At 44.9% G+C, this 19686-nt stretch overlaps 1 protein-coding gene across 7 annotated transcripts in view; it reads right to left on the bottom strand.

The window, feature by feature from the left end:
• Positions 1–1121: 1121 nt before the first annotated feature.
• The window catches only part of SLC20A2 (solute carrier family 20 member 2), a 127212-nt gene continuing 108647 nt past the window's right edge, over positions 1122–19686 (bottom strand). For all 7 annotated transcript variants that reach the window (XM_037983528.2, XM_037983526.2, XM_037983527.2 and 4 more), the window contains 3 exons: positions 14007–14192; positions 12727–12811; positions 1122–2613 (listed from right to left, as the gene is read on the bottom strand). In XM_037983528.2, coding sequence (XP_037839456.2) covers positions 2449–2613; positions 12727–12811; positions 14007–14192 — 436 coding nt within the window. In that variant the 3' untranslated portion in view covers positions 1122–2448. The remainder of the gene's footprint in view (positions 2614–12726; positions 12812–14006; positions 14193–19686) is intronic.

Consider the following 19686-nt stretch of genomic DNA (forward strand, 5'->3'; position numbering starts at 1 on the left):
CAGCAAGGCTGGGCAGGGGTGTGGGTAGGTGAGGCTTCTCCCAGAACTGCCACTGAGGTGCCTGTGCTCAGTCACAAGAATGCTCAACATGGTGAGTGTGGCCTGTTCCCCTCTCATCCCAAGATGCTGCCTCTGCCGTCCTGCCTATCCTGCCTGTTCTGCCTGCCGGGCCGGGCTGGGGCTCCCAGGTGGCAGCCCTCCTCCCTGGACAGGGGTGGCTAACGTGTCTCTGCCTGAATCCTGCACTGTTTGGGCTGCACAAGGTTCACCTGCATTGTGTTGTGCTATTACTTACATAGATTTGGGAGGAAAATCGATCTTTTCTTGAAGTGGGGAAATGAAGGGCTTAAGGTGCCATTTTAAACACCAGAAAGGGCAGGGCTCTTAGTGGAGATGCATTTTTTTTTTTTTTTTTGAGATGGAGTCTAGAGTGCAGTGGCCCAATCTCGGCTCACTGCAACCTCTGCCTCCAGGGTTCAAACAAATTCCCCTGCCTCAGCCTCCCAAGTAGCTGGGACTACAGGTGCACGCTACCATGCCCGTCTAATTTTTTTGTATTTTAGTAGAAATGGGGGTTTCACCATGTTGGTCAGGAAGGTCGCCATCTCCTGACCTCATGATCCACCCACCTCAGCCTCACAAATTGCTGGGATTACAGGCGTGAGCCACCGCGCCCAGTCACAAGATGCATTTTTTATACCTGCCACTTTGCTTCATCTGTCGCCTTCACAGCTCCTAAGGGAGTTGGAGCTTGTGCCGCCACTGCTGCAGAGGATTAAGGGGTTTCACTCTGGGGGCTCCAGAAGCTGCAAGCCAGGGTGTTTTTGGCTGCTTGAGCAAAGGATAAGACCTGCACTTCCCTGCTTGGTCCTCAGCCCTGAACATGGCAACCGACTGCTCCATGAGCTACTGACTGTGGGTTTCTGAGTGCGGGGCGGGGATGCCATGCCTCCCTTTCCTGCTCACCTGTGTTTTCTGTACAAACCCGTACAGTAGTCAAATAAGGGAAATGAACAAAGGGTATGTGAAAAAATATAAGGACCAAATTTTATAGCTTTGGTTTTTGTGGAAACTCTGAAAGAAAAATTGTCAATATTGAGGAAAAGGCTTCAGAGGCAAACTTCCGAGGGGCATTTTTTATTATAAATTTAATATGGTTGATTAATGAAAAATCACAATGAAGTACCAAGAAAATGTTTGTCAATATAAAAATTTTAGCAGCATTTCCATAGTTTCAGGCTCCAACATTAGTCGTACTTCCTCCCTCCCGCTATCAAAAAAGAAGAGACTCCAATGGGATAGAGTAGAGCCTGGGGATGTCCAGCTTCGTGTGGGCCTCAGAGAAATACTCCATCCAGCGTCCAGGATTTCCCCTCCCTCCCATCCCTGAACTGCTAGAATGTCAAAGCACAGAAAAAGCCTCCTTTGTGCTGACATTTGAGACAAGGATCCATTCTTCGGGCTGCCGGGAGAATTGGGATGAAAACTGACCCTGGACTTGACATGTAGTGCTCAGCCGCACACCCTCACCAACACCTGTGCATTCTCTACTCTGATGACAAGGAAAGGCCACTGCAGGGCGGGCGGGATCTGGGGTGTGGTGGCGGCGGTGGCACTGCTGGTGGGAGCCACGGCGTGGTGCATGCTGGGTGACGGTGTCACCGCCACACGCTGCTCCGGGGCAGGTATGATCAGTGAGGGTGGGAGACAGACAATGTGAAAATGTAACACTGGCCAACGATTCCCCTGCTTCTTTGGTACTTTCCAAAATTCTCTGATCAAAAAAGTATAAGGGAAGCACACCATTAAAAAATTACAGTTTTACGTATTTACAAAAGCAATGATGATATATTACACAAGAATCAATACACAATATATGAACAAATCTTCAGTGAAAGCACTTGTGAGCTCCCATCCCGCTGGCATCCCATGGCACGCGGCCTCTGCAGGGTCGTGTCGCCTGTCCTGAAGCTCATCACCTTATAGTATATTAGAAGGGAAAAACATCATTTGGAAAAAAATCATTTTCCAATCTACTCTTTCCTTTTAAAAGGCTTAACATTTGCCATCGAAATAGTTATGTACAAGATTTACTGAATATTGACTTCTAGGCAATGATTTCCACTTCCAACTTGAATATGTTTGAAATAACGCTGCCTATTCTATGGATACAATAGATATTTAATACATAAGTAACTGCACCACATTATATCACCAGGATACCAGTTTAATACATATTATTATGTACAGTAGTTAAGTTAGCTCGAGAAGGTGAGTCTCCGCAGCCCGGGTGAACGGTGTGGGATGGAGCCTCCTGGAAGGGAGGCAGAGAGCTGGTCATGAGAGCCGTGCAAGGCCAGGATGGGTATGTGTGGCACGAGGGCACGTGTTTCCCACACGCCCACACCAGACCATCCCTTTAGCTGTTTGCAGCTGGAAGAAGACAAATCACACATATGGAAGGATCCCATACATGAGAAGAGCCATGACAGCAGCGCTGAACAGCCCAGCCACAGGGACGGTCACGAACCAGGCCACAAAGATGTTCCGAAAAAGGCGCCAGTCCACAGCCTTGCGGGAGCGGATCCAGCCCACGGCCACCACCGAGCCCACCTGTGGGAGTACAGACATTGCAAAGTAAGAACAGGTGAGCCACAAAGGCTATACTCAACCAAGGTACGTGGGCTAATCTCAGAAACAAGCTCTACTACAACATTACCCAGTCCCCTACGTTTGTTAAAGCTTGTAAAATAGCTTAGATTTTAGGTAGAATTGTTTGGGTATTCTTCTCTTCAGCATATAGCTCTTTATATAGTTTTTATATAGTTGTTTTGAGACAGAGTCTCATTCTGTCTCCCAGGCTGGAGTGCAGTGGCGTGATCTCAGCTTACTGCAACCTCTATCTCCCAGGTTCAAGCAATTCTCCTGCCTTAGCGTCCTGAGCAGCTGGGATTACAGGTGTGCGCCACCACCCTCAGCTAATTTTCATATTTTTAGTAGAGACGGAGTTTCACCATGTTGGCCACGCTGATCTCAAACTCCTCACCTCAAGTGACCCTCCCTCCTCGGCCTCCCAAAGTGCTGAAGTGCAGTGGTGCAATCTCAGCTCACTGCAACCTCCGTCTCCCAGGTGCAAGTGATTCTCCTGTCTCAGCCTCCTGAGTAGCTGGGATTACAGGCAAGCGCCACCACATCCAGCTAATTTTCATATTTTTTAGTAGAGATGGGGTTTTGTCATGTTGGTCAGGCTGGTCTCAAACTCCTGGCCTCAAGTGATCAGCCTGCCTCGACCTCCCAAAGTGCTGGGATTACAGGTGTGAGCCACTGTGCCCAGGCTGGATTTTGGCTTTAAAAATAATATTCCCGGCCAGGCGCAGTGGCTCACGCCTGTAACCCCAGCACTTTGGGAGGCCGAGGTGGGCGAATCACGAGGTCAGGAGATCGAGACCATCCTAATACGAGACCACCGTATTAGCCTAATTACCATTAGGCTAATACGGTGAAAACTTGTCTCTACTAAAAATACAAAAAATTAGCCAGGCGTGGTGGTGGGCGCCTGTAGTCCTGCACTCCAGCCTGGGCGACACAGCAAGACTCTTGTCTCAAAAAAAAAATTCCCTGAAATCGACTGTAGTTAACAGGGAACATTTAAAATGTATCTTGAAATAATTTGAAACTTAGAGAAAAGCTGCAAGAACTCCTGTTTTCTCTTTACCCAAATTCACTAATTTTTGACATTTGCCACAATCTCTGAAGAGACATTTTAATATGATTAAAATATCCTGCATCTTATCAAACCTCACTTTCCCCTTCTGCTAAAGATTTCACAATCCAATGTTTATGATGATGGCTACAAAATGGTGATTTACCAGACTGGGCGTGGTGGCTCATGCCTGTAATTCCAGCACTTCAGGAGGCCGAGGTGGGCGGATCACTTGAGGTCAGGAGTTCGAGACCAGCCTGACCAACATGGTGAAACCCCATCTCTACTAAAAATACAAAAATTAGCCGGGTGTGGTGGTGCACACCTGGAATCCCAGCTACTTGCAGTGAGCCAAGATCGCGATACTGCACTCCAGCCTGGGCAACAGAATGAGACTCAGTCTCAAAAAAGTAAAATAAAAAGAAATAAAATAAAATAAAATGGTGATTTACCAAACTCCATTCCAATTTCTCACATGGAGTTCTACTTCAAGGAAGAGCTCTTTCCTCTCCCAACATGTTTTAGGATCTTAATACCTAATGACAAATAGTTTTATAAACAGCTGTAAATGTAGTGTCATCCATAATCTGTGAATATCAGCACATGATAAATATCATGTAAGTTGTTCTTTTTTTGGCTAATTAACCAGCAAAAAGATGCACTGTTGCTGCTTTAATTTGCATATCTTTAATAACAATTAAGGCTGAACTTTTAAAAATATATTTACTGAATTTCACTCTCTCTTGCTTTCACATATACAAATTGTCGGCCAGGCGCAGTGGCTCACACCTGTAATCCCAGCACTTTGGGAGGCCAAGGCGGGCGGATACAAGGTCAGAAGATCGAGACCATCCTGGCTAACATGATGAAACCCTGTCTCTACCAAAAATACAAAAAATTAGCTGGGCATGGTGGCACACACCTGTAGTCCCAGCTACTCAGAAGGCCGAGGCAGGAGAATCGCTTGAACTGGGGAGGTGGAGGTTGCAGTGAGCCGAGATTGTGCCACTGCACTCCAGCCTGGGCGACAGAGTGAGGCTTCGTCTCAAAAAAAAAAAAAAAAAAAAATTGTCTCTTCATGTATTTTGTCCATTTACATAAAATCTAATGTGTTCCTTATTTATGTGTAGTCTTCACTGAATAATGATATTAACTCTGTGATATCGAATACACATATTTTCTCTAGGTAGTATTTTGCTTTGTTTCACTTTCAAGTTTCTAACTTCATGCAGTAAAATATGCTATAATTTTCTTCTGTGATTTATCTTTGGCTTGAATATTTGATAAATATTTAATTCCATTTTATTTTTCTAAAATAAAGTTCCATTTTACTCTAAATTTAAGAATATTTTTAAAATATTATTTAAGCCATCAGATTTACATTCATGTATTTTGAGAGTGGTCTAATTTTGTTTTTCTAGACTGACAGTCAGCTATCCAACCTTTCAAACACTTACTGGTTAAATTTTCCCTTTTTCAAAATATATGCTCATATGGAACAGGTTCCATCCATTGCTATCTACTCTGTTCTTATCCAGGTATCTACTTTTAAAAATTGTTGTGGTAAAATATACATAACATAAAACTTACAGTTTTAGTAATTTTTCAGCATACCATTTAGAGGCATTAAGTACAATCACATTGTTTTGCAGACCATCTCCACAATCCGTCTCCAGAACCTTATCCATCATCCCACATGGAAACTGCCCCATAAAACACTAATGCCCAGTTCCCAACCCCTCCTCCCAGGACCTACTCTTGACTTTTGTTTCCTTATATGACATTACATGTCAGGTAAGGCTAGTTCCTCCTTTCACTTTTCTTGTTAGATCATTTTATATTGCTGATAATTTATTTCACCAAAATGTATTCTTTAGTCTCATTTTGTAAAGTTCCAAGTAAAATCCTGTTCAGGATGTATTTAGGGAGAAGTGACTTCATTACAACATCTGGTTTTCCTATCCAATAGCATGTTACGTCTCATATTCAGATTATCTTTTTATACCTCTGAGCAGTTTTATGTCTCTTCCATATATATCACTCACATTTCTTCTTTAAAAAATTATTTATTTAGTTATTTAGAGATGGGGTCTTACTATGTTGCCTAGACTGGTCTTGAACTCCTGGGTTCGGGCTGTCCTCGTGCCCTCAGCCTCCTGAGTAGCTGGGACTACAGGAACACACCACTGTACCTGGTGCCACTCACAGTGCTTATGAGGATAATTCTGAGATACCTTTTATTTTTGCTGCAATTATGATGGCAGTTTTTTTCCCTTCCGTTACATTTTCTTATTGGCTATTGTTGATGAATAAGTGCTGGATTTTTCTATTTTTATCTTGGACTTGGTCACTCTTATGAACTCTAGTAGTGTTTTAGAAATACTGAATATTGGCCGGCCACGGTGGCTCACGCCTGTAATCCCAGCACTTTGGGAGGCCGAGGTGGGGAGACCACCTGAGGTCGGGAGTTCAAGACCAGCCTGACCAACATGGAGAAACCCTGTCTCTACTAAAAATACAAAATTAGCTGGGTGTGGTGCCGCACACCTGTAATCCCAGCTACTTGGGAGGCTGAGGGAGGAGAATTGCTTGAACCTGGGAGGCAGAGGTTGCGGTGAGCCAAGATCATGTCATTGCACCCCAGCCTGGGCAACAAGAGTGAAATGCTGTCTCAAAAAAAAAGAAAGAAAAGAAAAAAAGAAAAATTGAGTATCATCAAATGTCTTTTTGGCTTATATCTCAACAGACATCTTTTTTTTTTTTTTCTTTTTAAGTGGATTGCTAAGGCATATTATACTGAAGCTGCTCATATACCCATCTTGAGCCCCTGCAAGGGCCTAGCCCTGCACAGGCGCTGGTGGTGAGTGATGCAGCCCTGCCCTGTCACGAAGGGAGCCCACTTTCTGGTAATCTTGATCAATTTGGTCCTGCTGAAAGGTTCTTGTATAGTATTGTTTTGTTTTGAGACGGAGTCTTGCTCTGTCGCCCAGGCTGAAGTGCAGTGGCATGATCTCAGCTCACTGCAACCTCTATCTCCTGGGTTCAAGCAATTCTCCTGCCTCAGCCTCCCTAGTAGCTGGGATTATAGGCGTCCGCCACCACACCTGGCTAATTTTTGTATTTTTAGTAGAGGTAGGGTTTTGCCATGTTGGCCAGGCTGGTCTTGAACTCCTGACCTCATGTGATCTGCCCACCTCAACCTCCAAAAGTGCTGGAATTACAGGCGTGAGCACCACGCCCAGCCAAATATTGTTGATGTCATTTATCAGCATCTTGCTTAAAGTTTTTATAATCAATATTCATCAGTAAACAGAGATATCATTGTGATATTTTAAATTAGGATTGGTATTAGGGTTATTCAGTGTACGCCATAGCACAAATGGGAGAGGTTTTCTAGTTTTGTTTTTCCTCCTACATGGTGGGAAAGTTTAGATTGTGTGAGACCTGCTTTTTTTGTTTAAGTGGAAAAGATTCTAATTAATTCATCTAGTCAGCAGTATCCTCACCCACCCCACCCCTGGCAACTTTTTGCTTTTTTAGGTGAGAACAGTTATTTTTGGAGAACTCCCTTAATTTCATCCTATTGTTCTGGGTCAGATTTTCCACTTTTTTCTACTTCTTAGGCCAATATTTCTTTGTCATGTATATTGTTGCAGAAAATAATTCACAGGGGTTTTCAAATTCTTAGCATATAGCTGTGTGGTTTATTTAATAATGGAAACAATGGTCTTCTCTATCTGTCATCACAATGTCCTCCTCCTTCCCCCACTTAATTCCCTCCCTCTTTTCCTTGATGTGATCTGATATTTTATTAGCAGCCACTTTCCTCTCCCCTTATTTTGTTTTTACTTAATTTTGCTTCTATATTTCTTACAACCTGTTTCCTCAATTTTTACTGTCCTGGACTTTTTACAAAATCCTAATTTTAATACTTGGTTATTTTATTTTCCCTTTGATCAATTACACCATTTAAAGATATGAATTTTCATCTTAGCATAACTTGGTTGCCACAGGTTTTGCTCTTTGTATCCACCCACAGACACACACATTCAGCTTTTATTATTTTCTGAGAAAGCTATCATTGTATTTTTCTAAACTCCTTAATTCAATTGCTACCTTAAAAACCCATTAAAAAGTCTCCGTTGGGATACATTCTTATTTCAATATATAATTAATTTCTAGTTTAATTTTGTTGTAATTAGAGATCATGGTTAGCACAATGTATGTTTAAAAATTGTTTTTTAATTTAAATTTTAATTTTTATAAAATAGAGACAGGGCCTCATTATGTTGCCCAGATTTGTTTCAAACTTCTGGGCTCAAGTGATCCTCCTACCTCAGCCTCCCAAAGTGCTGGGATTACAGGTGTGAGCCACGATGCCAGGCCTGTTTTTAAAATTTTATAGAGATTTTTATCATGGTTTTCTGATTTTAGGATTTTTATAAATGTTTCATGATGCTTGACAGGAAGGCATATGATCAGCAGGGTAAAAGCTTGTACATATTTATTAATTATGCTGCTCTAAATAAATGTTCAAATTCTTCATATTCCCACATACTTTTTCTATACTTCATTTATCATAGGCTAAGACAGTAATTTCTGAGTTCTTAACAATTTTATGTATTTAGTTATATGTTATTTGATTCATAAAAGATCCAGAGTACTATGTCTTTGTTACTGATCATGTCTTCTGTGGATGTAAAATGGTATTTTTTGCTGTGTTCTAACTTCCCTTTTAATAAATCGAGTGTATTTCCAGTTTAAGGCCATCATCAGGTAGTTATAGCAAAAAAATGGTTGAGAAGAATGGGGACCAGAGAGCAAGAATTATAAGTTAAATTAGAAATTATAATCCTACATCTGAAATAAGTAGCGTTCCCTATATGCTGTTCCAAATTGAAATGGTGGTTGAATCATCATCTATGTCATCAGTGAAGATTGACAATGTGGGTGATCCACAAACAGGAATAATCTCAATCCACCCAGTATGGAATTAAAACATCCTGCAGAACATGACTTCCAAATTCCTATTAAAGAGCACACACAAGAGCGACTGTGCTCAGTAGCGGCACTGTGTGTTATCTGCTAGGGCTAAAGACCAAAGGTGATTAAGGATCACAGAATGGAAGAACGATGAACGAGTTGCTGAAACATAACGTCTGAGGATTCTTTTATTTTCAAGACCAGTTTCTATGTCTTCAATTAACGCCTCTGTTTTTTTTTTGGGGGGGGGGCCGGGGGTAGTTTTGCTCTTGTTGCCCAGGCTGGAGTGCAATGGTGCGATCTCCACTCACCACAACCTCCGCCTCCCAGGTTCAAGCGATTCTCCGGCCTCAGCCTCCCGAGTAGCTGGGATTACAGGCATGGGCCACTGTGCCTGGCCAATTAAGGCTTTTGACCCTACTCAAAGGAATTATTCCAGGAAAGTATCTGATAAACTGAATCCTCTGATATGAAATACAAAATGTATGAAACCAGAACACATACAGGGTGAAACTCATCAAACAGACTGTCTTATATATGCCTTCTGGAATAAAATGTGATAACAGGACTTTTCTAATTGTTTTTTCCCAAGTTATACATTCAGCACATATATCACATAATATAGTATGGTTTCATAAATGTTTTGAAATAGGCTACAACAAAATTTAAACTATGCACTTAGGCCAGGCGCAGTGGCTCATGCCTGTAATTCCAGCACTTTGGGAGGCCGAGGCAGGTGGACCACTTGAGGTCAGGAGTTCAAGACCAGCCTGGCTAACATGGAGAAACCCCATTTCTACTAAAAATACAAAAATTAGCCAAGTGTGGTGGTGCACGCCTGTAATCTCAGCTACTCAGGAGGCTGAGGCAGGAGAACTGCTTGAACCCAGGAGGCAGAGGTTGCAGTGAGCCAAGATCAAGCCTCTGCACTCCAGCCTGGGCGTCAAAGCGAGACTCTGTCTCAAACAAAACAAAACGAAATAAAACAAATCTATGCACTTAGCCATGTATACTTAGAAGGAAGCATAAATCAATAACATGTACCTAGATACATTCAAAAACTCATTTTAAACAATAGTTTCCATCTTATTTCCTGCCAAGTCCCCAACTTTTCCCTACCTTCTATTAGATGGCTCTAAGCAAGAAACTTAAAAATCAAACATAGGATAATTATCCTGAAAACTGATGCAATTCAACTATGACTCTATGTGGACATCAATACCCTTTGAATGTTTCCAGATTCACAGCCTCACTCACAGAGGGCCCCATTCTTCACGCCATCCCACGGCTCTCATAGTTCATCCCACATTTGCCATTTGGGGACTGTTGTGTGCAGGGGAAATATGTGATATGAGAGAATAAGTGTTGTGGAGTAATGACAACTGTGAACTCTTCTCAGCACTTCTATTATTTGGACTCTGATGAGAGCCATCTGCTCTCCAACTACACTGCAAGTTCCTGAGAGCTGAGGCTGTGTCCTTAGTGCTCACAGGGAATAGCTCTGGGCTTTGTCCAGAAGTCCATGATCAATGATATTGGACAAACTGACTCAAACCCAAGTTGTGACCTGTCTTGTCTATTTTACAGATGGCACCCCACTGCAGTCCCATTCAGGGAGACCTGCTTTAAGTGCCAACAAGCTATCCTAATACTACTTATCACCAGCTCAAAGGAAGCAAAACTGGCCGGGCATGGTGGCTCATGTCTATAATCCCAGCACTTTGGGAGGCCAAGGCGGGTGGATCACGAGGTCAGGAGATCGAGACCATCCTGGCTAATACGGTGAAAACCCATCTCTACTAAAAATATAAAAAATTAGCTGGGCGTGGTGGCAGGCGCCTGGAGTCCCAGCTACTCGGGAGGCTGAGGCAGGAGAATGGCGTGAACCCAGGAGGCAGAGCTTGCAGTCAGCCAAGATCATGCCACTGCACTCCAGCCTGGGTGACAGAGTGAGACTCCATCTCAAAAAAAAAAAAAAAAAAGCTATTTCAACTGGTGTGGAAGAGTTAGCCTTCAGCAGTCTTGCTTAAGTGTAGGTTAATCATTAAAAAGATGGCATTACATGTGTTTAAAAGCATTCCAAAAGACAACTGATGCCTATAGAAAAGTCACAAGCCCGTGTCCTTGGAAAAAGAATATATTTAGCTACATGCGTCTCTTCCACGCTCCACACACCACAGTGAATGGAAGTAACGTGGAGTCCGGGGAAGATGTTACTTTTCATTCCTTATAGTGTTGTATTGTTTGAAATATTTCAGTGAATATGTGCTTCTCTGGTAAGTTTTAAATAACCCACATTAGGAAATCACAATGAATGGGCGGCGGGCGCACCCGCACCTCTTCCTGCCTTCCTCCCCCATGCTTGCCAGGCGGAGCGGTCCCGGAGGACGACGCTGGCTATGCTGTCCACGTGGGCGCCTCAGCTGGGCTGCTCCCTGGCTGTGTAATCTCGGGCACGTTACTTAACTTTCCTCTGCCTCAGTTTCCTCATCTGTGAAGCTGGGGAAGGTTCTTGGGGAGACTGAGGAAGCTCATGTTCATGGCGCCAGTGCAGTGCTTGCCCCAGGCACCTTGGCCATGGTTGGGCACCACAATGGTGCTGATGGGGACCTGAACGAGAAGGTGTGTGGCCTGAGGCGAAGATCTGAATCCTGGATCTACCACATGTGGCTGTGTGCACATAGCAAGCGGCCCAGCTCTGAGGGAACCCAGTCTCCTCACCTGTGGACTGGGAGTGACAGTTCCGCCCCCACAGGCTTGCTGTGGAGAGGGGGCGGTGCACCACGTGTGTGGTGTGGCGCACAGTACCAGCACTCTCCTGATAATCAGTGAGTAGGGGGATTTCTATACAGAAACTTTGTGGAAATTGAAATATTTCTGTATATGGTAGCAAAAAAGGAAAACACAAAACAAACTCTTTCCACTGAGGCTGATTCCGCATGCACAGAGCCCCAGCTTGGAAACGCTGCTGGACCACTCCAGATACTCTTGTGAGGGCCACCTGACCTGGGTGTTTGAAGCATGAAGCCACTTGCCTTTGCTTGGAGTTTTCTTTTAAACATACTGGCTGGAATCTTAAAATTGTGAGTAAATATAAACATGGGTGGCTGTGTCTATTATGAGGGCTCATATATTCCTTCTGGTGCCGAGAACTCTGCCCCCATGCAGCAAACGCCAATTAGTTTTTCTTGAATGATACAAATGAATGAAGCTAGGAAAAATCCAGAAGTGACTTTCGCTTTGTTGAGACTGGTGAGTGTGTCTGTATACAGAGGCTCACCGGAGCTATTTTAGAAGTATCTGCAGATACTGGGCAGAGTGGGGTGATGAGACCCGGGCTCTGGTCCTCCCAACCCAGGTTCTGGTCCTCCCCACCCTGGCCACCTATGGATCACTCCCTGAAACTCCCAGAGCCCATTTCCTCTTCACTGGTCTTCAGGGCTCCTCCCTGCAGCTCCAACTTTCCACACCACGACCAGGAGCTCTCTTGTCCAGCTGTAGGTTTCAGAGCACTCCTCAGTGGTCGGTATCAGTAATTACCCCTCATGGGGAATTTATAGCAATACAGTCACTTTGAACATCATATAAGGAACAAAACCAGAAACAACCATGCCCTACAATTCCACAGAGATGATTTTTGTTAATTGCTATTTCCACTGTCAACCCCCAGTCCCCTCAATGGCTGGACCAAGTGGCAGGCTCCCAAGTGAGCCCATAGGTATGCTCAGCGCACACAGGATGCCAATCAAACTTCACCGTGGAAGCAGTGGGAGGGCAGCAGGACAGTCCCAGGCAGACCAGCCCTAGCATTCATTCTGCCTTGGAAAAGTCAGGTCTGAACAAGGGATGGTGTTGTCCTACTGAGAGGAGGATGGTGGAGGGGGCAGATGGAGGAAAACAAGGTCCCAGAGACCCAGAGAACCTGGAGATGTGTTTTGCACAACCATCTACAGAGCCCTACAGCTTCCCTCGCATGCGTTCCGGTGGCCCTGACCCATCCCAGTGGCCTGGAGAAGGGCTCCCGGCTAGCAGGGGCCTACCTTGCAGTGCGTAGTGCTGACTGGAAGCCCAATGTTGGAGGCGATCACCACCGTGAAGGCTGAGGCCAGCTCGATCGTGAAGCCACTGCGGGGGGAGCATGAGACACGTCACGGGCGTCCTCTGTATCGCCTCCCTGACACCCCGCGGGTGACAAAGGCTTGCCAGAACATTCTCTGGGGCGACTGCCGACTGCTGACTGGGCAAGATCAACTTTAACAGAACAAGAGGCTGCTGCTCAATGACAGCGATTCCCACCAAGGCTGCGTTTTCCTGTGCACGGCCCCCAGAAGCCTGGCTTTCTGATACGTTTCAAAGACCACACACTGGGCCAGACATTCCTGCTGTGTAGTAAGGTAGTAAATCAGTCATTTCTAAAACGCAAAGGAAAAACTATGCTCTCATTTAAAAAATGTGCACTTATTACAAAAGTGTATTTTTCTCAGATTACGAATTTTTCTTCAAATCAATCTTCTAAAATATCTTTTATTGAAATTATTTTCAAGTGAGAACTTAAAACTGGAAATTTATATAAGAGGCTCACTGGAGCTATTTCAGGTTTCTCTGCAGATGCAGGGCACAGCTGCGTGATGAAACCTGGGTTCCGGTCCTCCCCACCCTGGGTGCCTTTGGATCACTTCCTGAAACTCCCAGAGCCTGTAGGAAAAGGAAACCTCCTGTATGTTTTAAAAAGAGAGAGATTTCCTACCACAAGTGGCTCCAAATTTTGGTCATGTTCTGAAAGTTCTGGAAGTTCCTTTAACCCCTGATGCAGCTAAAGGCTATGCAGTTGAGAGACCACATTTAAAGCCTCCAGAGCTCACCCATGATGACAAGGGGCGCCTTGCTGTCTGGCAGAGCAAGAGGAAAGTAACCCCAGCAGGGAGGTTGCTGAGAGCTGGGGTGGCCAGAGAACTTTCAGGAAAGGCCAGCCTGGGGGCCTGCTTAAGTCTGTGCCCTCCCTGCCCACCTGCCTCTGGCCCCCGTGCTGGCTAAGGGTGAGCTGCTTCTCTCCTCCCTGCCTGCTCTGCTCTGCTACCCCTGCTTGTCTGCCCTTCCCGCTTCTCATCTCAGGGACCCTGTGGCTGGGGGCCGGGACACAGTGAGGGAGGGCAAGGATAGGTGGCATGGTAAGTAGGGCCATTCTTGCCCACTGTCCCCTCCTCCCTGTGACTCACTGCCGACTGCCGGTGCTGAGCAGGCTGTTCAGACACAGCCAGGCAGCTCTAGCCAGGCCTCGGATGACAAGACCTGCCCTTCCCGTCCACCAGCCCAGGCTTACCTGGACGGCGTGATGGGAGTGAGGTCTTTCCCCATGGTCTGGATCACTCTTCTCCCCCAGACCCAGAGGCCTGTGCAGATTCCAACTCCTCCATAAAACAGCAGCCAGACGGGTGTAGCTGCTTCTTGCATTACCCCGCCTTGTTTGTAAATCAGCCACAAAGCTACCAGCGGACCGATGGCATTACTGGGAAAAATAAAAAGAGAAAAGATTAACGATATATGCAAGCGGCACTGTACATGATACAGGTGACTTTGTTTTATTGTGCTTCATTTTATTCACTTTATCACACTCCACAGATACGATGTTTTTTCTTTTCTTTTTCTGAGATGGAGTCTTACTCTGTCGCCCAGGCTGGAGTGCAGTGGTGTGATCTCAGCTAACTGCAACCTCCGCCTCCCAGGTTCAAGCGATTCTCCTGCCTCAGCCTCCCGAGTAATTGAGACTACAGCTGTGGGCCACCACACCCGACTAATTTTTGTATTTTTAGTAGAGATGGGGTTTCACCATGTTGGCCAGGCTGGTCTCGAACCCCTGACCTTGTGATCTGCCCACTTTGGCCTCCCAAAGTGTTGGGATTACAGGCATGAGCCACTGCACCTGGCCTTCAGATACGACGTTTTTTTACGAATTTGAGGTTTGTGGCACCCCTGCATCGAGCAAGTCCACTGATGCGATTTTCCAGCGGTATGTGCTCACGTCATGTCTCTGTGTCACATTTTGGTAATTCTCATAGTATTCCTGACTTTTTCATTATTATCATGTCTGTTATGGTGATCTCTGATCAGTGATCTTTTATGTTACTATTATAATTGTTTTGGGGTGCCATGAACTGTTCCCATATGAGACGGTAAGCTTCACTGATAAATGCTATGTGTGTTCTCCCTGCTCCACTGACCGCTCACTCCCCTGTCTCTCTCCTTCTCCTCCTGCCTATTTCCTGAGATATTGCTATATTGAAATTGAGCCAATAAATTACCCTACAGTGGCCTCTAAGTGTTCAACTGAAAGGAAGAGTTGCATGTCTCTCAGTTTAAATCAAAAACTAGAAATGATTAAGCTTAGTGAGGAAGGCATATCAAAATCAGAGATAGGCCAAAAGCTAGGCCTCTTGGGCCAGTTAGCCAAGTTGTGAATGCAAAGGGAAAGCTTCTTGAAGGAAATTTAAAGTGCTACTCCAATGAACACATGAATAATAAGCAAGCAAAATAGCCCTAGTGCTGACATGGAGACAGTCTAAGTGGTCTGGATAGAAGATCTAACCAGCCACAACATTCCCTTAAGACAAAGCCTAATCCAGAGCAAGGCCCTAGTTCTCTTCAATTCTGTGAAGGCTGAGAGAAGTCAGGAAGCTAAAGAAAAGCTGGAAGCTAGCAGAGGTTGCTTCAGGAGGTTTAAGGAAAGAAGCCATCTTTATAGCCTAAAAGTGCAAGGTGAAGCAGCAAGTGCTGATGGAGAAGCTGCAGCGAGTTCTCCAGAAGATCCAGCTAAGATCATTGATGAAGGTGGTTACAGTAACAATAAATTTTCAATGTAGAAGAAACAGTCTTCTATTGGGAAAAGATGCCAGCTAGGACTTCCATAGCCAGAGGGAAGGCAATGCCTGCCTTCAAAGGACAGGCTGACTCTCTTCTCAGAGGCTAATGCAGCTGGTAACTTTAGTTGAGGCCAATGTTCACTTACCATTCCAAAAATCCTATTGCTCTTAGGAATGATGCTAAATTACTCTGCCTGTGTTCTAGAAATGGAACAACAAAGCACATCTGTTTACAGCATGGTTTACTGAATATTTTAAGCCCACTGTTGAGACCTACTGCTCAGAAAAAAAATTAATATTTCAAAATATTACTGCTCATTGACAATGCACTCGGTCACCGGAGAGCTCTGATGGAGATATGCAAGGAGATGAATGTTGTTCTCCTGTCTGCAAATACAGCATCTGTTCTGCAGCCCATGGATCAAGGAGCAATTTGACTTTCAAGTCTTATTTTACTTAAGATATACACTTTGTAGGGCTAGAGCTGCCATAGATAGTGATTCCTCTGATGGGTCTAGGGAGTCCATTGAAACCTTCTGGAAAGGATTCCCCATTCTAGATGCCATTAGAACATTTGTGATTCATGGGAGGAAGTGAAAATACCAACATTAACAGGAGTTTGGAAGAAGTTGATTCCGACTCTCACATATGACTTTGAGAGATTCAAAACTTTAATGAAGGAAGCCACTGTAGATGTGGTGGAAATAGCAAGAGAACTAGAAGTGGAGTCTGGCGATGTGACTGAACTGCTGCAATCTCACGACAAAACTTGAACAGATGAGGAGGTGCTTGGTATGGATGAGCAAAGAAAGCTTTTTGAGATGGAATCTACTCCTGGTGAAGATGTTGTGAACATTGTTGAGATGACAACAAAGGATTTAGAATATTCCACAAACCCAGTTGTCAGAGCAGAGGCTGGGTGTGAGGGGACTGACTCCAATTTTGAAAGAAATTCTACAGTGGGTAAAATGTTATCAAACTGTATTGCATGCTACAAAGAAATCTTTTGTGAAAGGAAGAGTTAATTGATGCAGCAAATTTCATTGCTGTCTTAATTTAAGAAATGGCCACAGCCACCCCAACCTTTAATCACCACCACCCTGATGGGTGAGCAGACATCAACATCAAGGCCCAGACCCTCCATCAGCAAAATTATGATTTGCTGAATGTTCACAGGGTTGCTAGCATTATTTTTTAGCAATAAAATATTTTCAAATTAAGGTATATACATTGTTTTTTAGACACATTTAATAGACTATGGTACACCATTACAGAAACATAACTTTTCTATGTGCTGGGACACCAAAAACTTCATGGGTATTGTGAAACTTGTTTTATTGCAGTGGTCTGGAACGGAACCCACAGTGTCTCCCAGGTATTCCCGTACATGGTGACTTTTGTCTTGAGCATAGCTCATCTTGGTGTATTTGAGGTTCATCTATATCATCTATTCATGGCCAAAATGATTTTTTAAAAAATTTTGGTAAAAAGCATAACATAATATTTACCACTGTAATCAATCTTATTTATAGTTCAGTAGTGTTAAGTATATTTACATTGTTGTGAAACAGATCTCCAGAGCTTGTTCATCTTGCAAATGTGAAACCCTGTACTCTTCAAACAAATTCCCACTGCCCCTCCCTGCAGCTAATGGCAACCACCATTCTACTTTCTAGTTCCAGGAATTTGACTGCTGTAGACAGCTCACAGAAGTGGAATCATATTTATCTTTTTTTTGAGATGGAGTCTTGCTCGGTCGCCCAGGCTGGAGTGCAGTGACGTGATTTTGGCTCACTGCAACATCCACCTCCCGCGTTCAAGCAAGTCTCCTGCCTCAGCCTCCTGAGTAGCTGGGACTACAGGCACGTGCCACCACGCCTGGCTAATTTTTTGTATTTTTAGTACAGACGGGGTTTCACTATGTTAGCCAGGATGGTCTTGATTTCCTGACCTCATGATCCGCCCCTCAGCCTCCCAAAGTGCTGGGATTACAGGCATGAGTAGTATTTATCTTTTTGTGATGGTTTATTTCACTTAGCCTAATGTCCTCCAGGTTCATCCATGTTACAGCAGGTGACAGGACTTCCTTCTTTTTTAAGGCTAAATAATATTCCACTGTATGCACGGACACATTTTGTTTCCATTCAGCTGTCAGTGGACATCTGGGTTGCTCTCCCCTCTTGCCTACGACAAACGGCAGTGCTTTGAACATAGGGTACAAATATCTCTTTGAGACTCTGCTTTCAATTCTTCTGTAGGTATACCCAGAAGCAGGAATGCTGGATCATAGGGGAGGTCTGTTTAATTTTTTGAGGAGCCTCCATCCTGTTTTCCATAGTGGTTACACCATTTTACACCCCTACTAACAGTGCACAGGGTTACAATTTCTCTACATCCTTCACAACACTTGTTACTTTTTTTTTTTTTAAGTGGTAGCCATCCTAATAGGTGTGTAATTTATTATTATTTTTGAGACAGAGTCTCCCTCTGTTGCCCAGGCTGGAGTGCAGTGGCGCAATCTCACCAGGGTGGAGTACAGTGGCGCAATCTCGGCTCACCGCAACCTCTGTCTCCTGGGTTCAAGTGATTCTTGTGCCTCAGCCTCCTGAGTAGCTGGGACCACAAGTGCCCAGCACCAGGCCTAGCTAATTTTTGTATTTTTAGTAGAGGTGGGGTTTCACCATGTTGTCTAGGCTGGTCTTGAACACCCAACCTCAGGTGATCTGCCCACCTTGGCCTCCCAAAGTGTTGAGATTATAGGTGTGAGCCATTGCGCCCGGTCTATTAAATTAATTGATTTTTTTTTTTTTTGAGACAGAGTCTCACTCTGTCTCCCAGGCTGGAGTACAGTGGTGCGATCTTGGCTTACTGCAACCTCCACCTCCTGGGTTCAATTGATTCTCCTGCCTCAGCTTCCCGAGTAGTTAGGACAACAGGCACGTACCACCACACCCAGCTAATTTTTGTATTTTGAGTAGAGATGGGGTTTCACTTACCATGTTGGCCTGGCTGGTTTCGAACTCCTGACCTCAAGTGATCCACCCACCTTGGCCTCCCAAAGTGCTAGGATTACAGGCATGAGCCACCACGCCTGGCCAAAATTAATTTTTAAACAACCAAGTTCACAACACAACAGCCAAGTTATTTTTTTCTTCCTTTTTTCCTCAAATTTTTATCTTCTCTGCCACCCCCTGCTGCTGGTACTAACATTAGCTGCCAGTTTGGAACAGACTGTCAGGCCCCATACTATGGGTGGCAACATTTTTTTAAGCATCCATTCCCATAGCTGCCCTGCACAGTGGGCACTGTTGCTCCCATCTTACTGACAAGGAAACCGAGGCCAGGATCCCACCTCTGAGGTGGCAGAGTGGGCACGGCCCAGGCTGCTTCAGGCCCTCCTGCATGGGCTCCAGTCCCTTCACTGCTTATGTCTGTCAGGCCCCTGGAGCCCACGCAGGCCCCAAGGTGCTCTTAACAGCTTCCCTGGCTCTTGTCTCCTCCCCCAGACAGCTGTGTAGACTGGGTGTCACTGAGCCACTGGAACTGGCTTCCAAGTTGGCTTTGGTCTCGCTGCGTGACCCTGAGCATCAGATCCCATCTCTGAGAGATGCCCACCCCGGCTCAGAGGGGTGTTAGAGACAGGGTGGGATAGGCCATGGCAGCTCAGTGATGAGGCCTCGGAGCTCAACCTCATGCCGAATGCTTGGACGCCTCTTCTCAGATGACTTCTAGAATGGTGCTTTCACTAGACACCCTCCCTGCTCCAAAGCCCCAGAATAGTCCTCACACTGCAAGCAACTGCTCGGAATTCTACAGTTACCCCGAGCAGCCACTGCCTAGACGCTTCCTTTGAAATGAAACATGGTGTGTGTGAATGTGCATGAGTCCCTGTGTGAGTGTGTGTGAGTGTGTGTGTGTGTGAGTGTGTGTGTGTGTGAGTGCATGTGTCAATGTGCATGTGTGTCTGTGCGTGTGTGTGTGCAGCTGAGTGTGTGAGTGGGAGGGAGTGTGTTGTGATTTTTCCATGAATATGTTTTTCTCATCTCCCTAACTGGCATTTAAACTTCTAATGGATGGGGGCCCAGTTTCTAGTGCTCTGCCAGTGCCAGGCCTTCCATCAAGAATGCTTGATGAGGAGGAAGA

Source organism: Chlorocebus sabaeus, chromosome 8, assembly GCF_047675955.1.
Source record: "Chlorocebus sabaeus isolate Y175 chromosome 8, mChlSab1.0.hap1, whole genome shotgun sequence".
In the NCBI taxonomy this organism is placed as follows: domain Eukaryota; kingdom Metazoa; phylum Chordata; class Mammalia; order Primates; family Cercopithecidae; genus Chlorocebus; species Chlorocebus sabaeus.